At 57.5% G+C, this 6,348-nt stretch overlaps 1 protein-coding gene across 1 annotated transcript in view; it reads left to right on the top strand.

Annotated features, from left to right (window-relative positions):
• LOC113210516 (uncharacterized) overlaps positions 1 to 6,073 on the top strand; it is a gene marked incomplete at its 5' end in the record, with an annotated part of 7,451 nt that extends 1,378 nt beyond the window's left edge. Inside the window, 6 exons of the mRNA XM_052276421.1 lie at positions 997 to 1,168; positions 1,254 to 1,359; positions 1,429 to 1,663; positions 2,470 to 2,847; positions 3,133 to 3,210; positions 3,481 to 6,073. Of these exons, the coding sequence (XP_052132381.1) occupies positions 997 to 1,168; positions 1,254 to 1,359; positions 1,429 to 1,663; positions 2,470 to 2,847; positions 3,133 to 3,210; positions 3,481 to 5,603 (3,092 nt within the window). The remainder of the gene's footprint in view (positions 1 to 996; positions 1,169 to 1,253; positions 1,360 to 1,428; positions 1,664 to 2,469; positions 2,848 to 3,132; positions 3,211 to 3,480) is intronic.
• Positions 6,074 to 6,348: the final 275 nt, after the last annotated feature.

The following is a 6,348-nucleotide window of genomic DNA, read 5'->3' as shown; positions in this document are numbered from 1 at the left end:
GGGGGAGGGAAGGGAGGGGTGGGGTGAGGTTCCGTGGAGGAAGGGGAGCACACGTGCCGTTGGCGGGAGCGGGATACGCGGTATTTCTATCCCCGGTCCCGGCGCGGCGCGAAAGGGGAATCACGAGGAGGGCGAGAGGAACAGCACGGGGAGAGCGAGAGAGGTGGCGAGGGGAGAGCGAGAGTGACGGAACGGGGAGAGTGAGAGGGACGGCGCTGGGAGAGCGAGAGGGACGGCACGGGGAGAGCGAGAGTGCTCATCGATACTTGCCGCCCTGCGGACTTTCAGCCCGCAGCAGTGCAAATCAGCCCCGTTGTGACGGCCGCGACCGGCGTCTCGCCCACGCCCAGCCCACGCGTCCCTCTCGCTGTTTAAAGTCGGAACTCGAAATTGGAAATGTTTTGCGGCGGCCCACAGAACCCGGAATATTTCGTAGGTATACACTGTGCCGCATATGCAAAGAAGCGTGTGGACATATGGCTACGTCCTGTAATTTTACAAGCAGTAGTACTTTTGCCAGACTTACTTGGCAACCAGTATACCCAGACTTTTTCTGTAAAATCTCCCCCAAAATCTTTATCAGACTCGCAAGTCACCAAGGCGCCGTGGTGATAGACGGCAGGGCGAGGGGTCGACCTGTCAGATTTTTGGTGAACATGGAATATCTGGGATATTTTGTGGAATATCAGGAATACTTTTGGAATACCTGGAATATTTTTGGAATATCTGGAATATTCTTGGAATATCTGGAAATTTTTGGTGGAATATCTGGAAAATTTTTGTGGAATATCTGGGATATTTTCGGAATATTTTTAGGCGAATGCATGGAATATTCAAGTGGTCCACCCCTCGCGGCAGGGTATACAAGCCCGCCCACGCGGCTACATGCGGCACAGTAACTACGACTTATTCCGGAGTCCCTGGGCCACCCTTTATTGGCGCGGTGTAGCGAGGGGCGTGCGGGAAATAAATGGGGATCCACTTTGACGGTTCCAGGAACGTGCTACGAGCCGCCACTCACCAACGTGTTCACCATGCAGTGGTTCCTCACCCTGTTCTGCAACTGCCTTCCGCAGCCCGTCGTGCTCAGGGTCTGGGACCTCATCTTCCTCGAGGGGAACCAGATCCTGCTGCGCACCGCCCTGGCGATATGGGACCACCTGGCAGAGTGAGTCTCATGATTGCGACGGTCTATTTTATACTTTCAAGATTGATCTGAATGATTGTGGTTTATATTTTTGACTACATTGCAGGCGCATCATGACGGTCAGCAGCGCGGATGAGTTCTACAGCATCATGGGCGTCCTGACCCGGGAGATCCTCGAGTTCAGCCAGAACGACTCCAACCGTCTCATCAAGGTGGGTCGCGGTCGCGGCGCACAGTGCGGTGCGGTTGAACCGCATCTTTACAAACTGAGCCTGTTGCAGACGGTGGTGGCGATGCAGTGCCCCGAGCTGCCCGCTCTGCGGGACAAGTACATGTACAACATAACGCCCTGGACCAGCACCGTGTCCTCCGGGCTGCGCCGAGGCCTACGGCTCTTCTACACGGAGGACGACTCGGGCGACTCGGGAGACAACTCGGACCAGGACGATGATGAGAGGATCGCCGTGGCCGCCGCTTTCGGCATCGCCGACCTCTTTCGATCGCCCAGGAGACGAGGTGAGCTCGGCGAGAAAGATGGTTACTGTTAGGGGTATTCCACGGTGTTGTATAGGAGAGTCACGAGGAAAGGAACATGACAAACAGTCCACTTCCCATGAGTTTTCGTCATCCACTCTGCTGAGCCCCATATAAACTCTCCGTTACTGCTCGACGTACAGGTAAGGTACTGTAGGTTCGTACACTGACGTCGTCCCCCACCTTACCATACGTCGTCGTTCATCCCTGCTGGTAGAGCTCTGGACAACTTATCTTGACAGAAAGATTTCAGTCCGCGCCAGAAGTGCAGCCCTACCCGAGCCTACCTGCAGCCCGAAAGCGCACCATGTGGCCCCCGGGCCGAGGGTGGCCTATTGTCTGCCGCTCCTGAGCGGACTGTATTTCTTTTGTTCTCCGGGTGTGATCTCCGAGGCAACTTTCTGTCAAGATAAGTTGTCCAGAGCTCTAGCTGAAAACTCCATTTACAGTCGTAGTGATACTGTGGCGCCAAAAGTTTGCGCGTTGCTGGGTTGCCTACTCGTTCGGCTGCAATGGTCGGAGCCAAACAAAGCCCGGCCGGCCGGCTCATAACTTTATAACTACGTAAGTGAGCGAGGTGTTTCGGCCACCTGTTGCAATTGTGGCACGTGTACAGACTAAACAAATGCGCGAGAGACTTTAACTCACCCTAATTTGCAAGGGAGACCCACGTATTACAAGTTGTTTCTGGGTTCGAAACGGTGGCCTATGTTTGTTCCAATGCGACACGAAGTCCGGTTTCTTTCTCTCAATTTGCACTTTGAAACGACGTTCGCTTGGGTTTGCAGGGTCGGTGAACGCGGGAGGCAGCGGGCACCGGGGGGCGGCGGCCGGGGCGGGCCCGCTGGCGGCCATGCCCGCCCCCGACCGAGAGCGGGAGCGGCTCTCCCTGGACGTGTCCATGCTCAAGCAGCAGTACTGCCGCCTGCGGGAGCGTCAGCGGCAGGCGCACATCATCGTGACGGCGGCGTGCGGCGGCCTCGGCGGCCTCGGGGGCCTAGGGGGCGGCTCGTCGGGGCCCCTCAGCGGGCCCTCCGTGGCCATGAACCACCTCCTGATCGGCAAGCCCGCCCTCCGCAGCGCCAAGGGCCGCCGCCTGCCGCCGCCTCCGGGGGCCGTGCCGCCGCCCCCCACCAAGACCGCTGCAGCCGCGTCCGCGGCCAAGCGTAAGTGCACCGGCCCGCGGTGGCCCAGCCTCGCACGCACACGACAAGCTTTGCCGCGCCCAACCTCTTCGACCTCGCTCAGAATTGTTTCGCTCAACGAAAGCAGCAGTCGCATGTTTTTGTTTGTGTTTCCAGTGACGCTTTCCGCGCCGCTGTTGCTGCTGCTGCTGCTTCAGTCGCTAAATTATTCCAGCAGTTCACGCAGTTCTCGAGGCCTTGGCTGTTTGCGGTCCGACTGGGACCAGCGGAATGGCGCGAAAAGTTTGACTCGTGTTTCGTTTCCAGGGAACAGCCTGCAGCCTCGGCCGGTGGAAACTCTTCACTGGAAGGACGAGGACAAGCGCAGGAAGTCGCTGGCGGACGGTAAGTCAATCATAACTTTGGTCCAAGCTGATCGGCCGGCTCACCGCGCCATTGGTTTTGCTGGGCGCCTCTCACACCCCCGCTCCCGCTTGGCTTCGCTTTACCGGGACCTCGACCTTATCGGCGAGTGCAGCCTACTTCCATTCCGCCTTTGGCCCGCGTCCCGAGCTTGCCTTTTAAGATGTGGCCCGATCAAACTGACCCGGAATTGTTTCGCTCTTTATAATTAACTAACGGGCGTCTTCTAAATGTATTCCCTTTTCCGATCAGGAGGGAGCGAGCTTCCGGTCGAGCGTCCCAGTCGGCCACGCTCCCGGTCCGGAAGCGCGGGCAGCCAGCGCAGCAGCGGCAGCAGCGCCGGGTGCAGCAGGAGCAGCAGCAGCACCTCGACGGAGCTTTGCGACGACCCGGGAGCGCCCAGCGAGGAGGAGGAACACGTCGACCTCGTGCAGTGGGATTCCAAGACCGACGGCCAAGTGAAAGGGCAGAAAAGGGCGACTCAGACTTCGGCGAAACTACTGGACGAGTCCGTCTCGGAGGCACGCGGGCCGGAATCGCTGTTGCTGGATGAGGACTCAGTGCTCCTGCTTCCGGGGCTGAAATCGGAAACACAATTAGATTCCCAAAGTAAAACGACATTGGATACAAATTCAGAAGAGAAGTCGCAGGACGTCGACCTCCTTCAGATGGAACACCTTGTCGAAGACCAGAGCCTGAACTTGCTGCAGGCCGAGGTGAGGTATCAGACATCCGCCGTCTTCGAGCTCGAGGCCGTGGCCGAAGTGAACCAGTGTGCGGGGGACACGGAGACTAGCAGCCTGGAGTCAACTGGAGAGGGCATCCTGGTGGAAACCGCGAAACTCCCCGTGGATGCCGATGTGTCCACACGACAAGAGTTGGACGCGTGGATGACGGCGTTGCGAGACGACATAAGCGATCAGCTGACGCCAACAACAACCGCCGCCGAGGACTCAGGGGAGTCACCGGATAAGGTGGTCGCGTCGGTGACAGAGAAACTCAGGCTCATCATGGAGCACCTGTCGCGCTCGCCGTCCGAAGACTCGAGCGCCATGCGAGAGTCGTCGTCGCCGACGTCCACGAGCTCGCGAGAGAGTCGTCAGCGCATCATGGAACGACTCTTCGGGCGCGAGGGGTCGTTCATGGAGGAGAGCGGCGACGAGGGGAGCGTGGCCTCGCTCAAGTCCAGCGCACTTGAGTTGGACCTCAGCGAGCTGCTCGACGAACAAGAGGAGGAAGTGGGTGGGCGAGACGCGGAGCGAGCTCGAAGCGCGGCCGGGGACGTGGAGGGTGTCACGGCCAGTAGCAGACGAGCCAAGCGCCTGGACCGTCAGAACAGCGAGCGAGCATCCAGGATCATCCGCGAGAACTCAGAGATCTTGCAGCGCATCTCGGCCTGGCAGCGCAGTGGACGCGCCTTCACGCTGCCTGAGCTCAGTGAGCCTCCCGACCTGCTCTCGTCCAGCTGCCCCGTGCACAAGGGGCCGCCGACGACACTGCTCGAGGATGAGGAGGAGGTGGCGGCCGCCCCGGTCGCGACCCTCAGCCGCGCCCTGTGCAGGGACAAGAGCCAGCGAGTCCCCGCCGACCTGCCTCTGTCGAAACAAGCGTCCCTCGACGAAACATGTAGATCCAGCAGAAAGGCCACGGTCAAGACCGTTGAGAGGATGCAGCTCATCTTGGACCACGGTGAGACAGAGGCCTCGCCCACCGCGTCGCAGAGGCACACGTTCAAGCCCACTTACAAGTTCCCCGAGATGTCGCCCCTCACCACGTCGCCGCTGCAGCCGCTACCAGGCGCGCACATACTCCGTGTCCCGGAGGCCGAGCGGGCCGAGCCCAAGAAGTGGCGGCCAGAGCTAAGTCCACCGAGCACCCCGATGGTGGAAAAGGCGTTGGCCTCTGCCAGGGCGTCGAACACTTTTACCTCCGTCTCCACCACCTCCTCCGCTCCCCCGTCGTACCTCGCCCCCCGCGGCAGGACGGACGAGGCAGGCCGGTCCCCCACTGACAGACCTAGGCCCGTGGTGGGGTCGGTCCCCCTGGACGCCCCCACGACGCTACCCGTGCAGACGCCATCGCTGCCTCGCGAGGGACCCCAAGAGCCGCGTGAGGCATCGGAGGGGCCACAGAGGGGTGCCTCACCGCAAAGCAGCCCACCCGGCAGAGCCGCAGGGAGGCGCAAAAAGGCCGACAAATCTCCTGACGACGCCGGACCCCCCACATTCAATCCATTCCCGTCCAGAAGCACCGTGCGTCAGCCCAAAGACATTGGAGTGAAGCTCGGCTTATATCCAAGCTCGGCCCCGGCCTCGGCTACCTCTCCGACCACAACGTTAGCCTCGGCCAAAAAGAGCGAGATAAGGCCATCGTAGTTGGAAGAAGCGAACCCAAGACTGACAAACCCTCCGCGCGACCCTGTCTTCCTGTTAGTCCCCAAATAATAAGGTTTAATGCACACTTCTGCGGGTTACTATGCATGCTCAGCCTCTGGCATCAGAGGGGCAAAGTTGTCTGTCTTACTGAGAAGTATATTCCATAAAATGGTTTTCCTTCCATCACTTTCTTTCTTCGCGAAATGATAAATAATATTGCTGAAGTGGCTCATTGTGTGCTCTCTATTTAGCATTGAAGCAGGTGTGAATTTGTTGAATTTGTCTCTGGTCAAATTCAATCAAAAATAAATAAATGGCGAGCATAGACAAATGTTTGTGTGCTAGCATTCGTCTTTCGATCTTCGCTGTTTTGGGCTGCTATCTTTATCTGTTCCTGTGATTTACGAGTGATCCTATTTTATAGTTTGCTTTGACGCCATTAATAGAAATAAATGTTGTCTGAAAAGAAATGTTCGTAAAATGTTTCTGGCTGTACTGTTGCAGCCTGGTCCTTCCTCGAGCTTGAAGTACTTGCAGCAACCTGCAACCACTGTGTATCTGAGTCAACCATAGTTATTAACAACTCTCTGATCTGAACAAGATGATATTCTTCATTGATATTTGTTGAAGGAAAAAATAGACAAGATACTAAAACAAAAAACTCCACAAGATTAATTTTGAGGGACTTTATTTCCCAACATCCCAAAACTCAGATTTAAAGATAATAGATTTGTTTGCTAGAGAA

The sequence above is a fragment of the Frankliniella occidentalis genome, unplaced genomic scaffold (genome assembly GCF_000697945.3).
Source record: "Frankliniella occidentalis isolate FOCC.00 unplaced genomic scaffold, Focc_3.1 Scaffold2897, whole genome shotgun sequence".
Lineage (NCBI taxonomy): Eukaryota > Metazoa > Arthropoda > Insecta > Thysanoptera > Thripidae > Frankliniella > Frankliniella occidentalis.
This window is presented reverse-complemented; position numbering and strand designations above follow the sequence as displayed.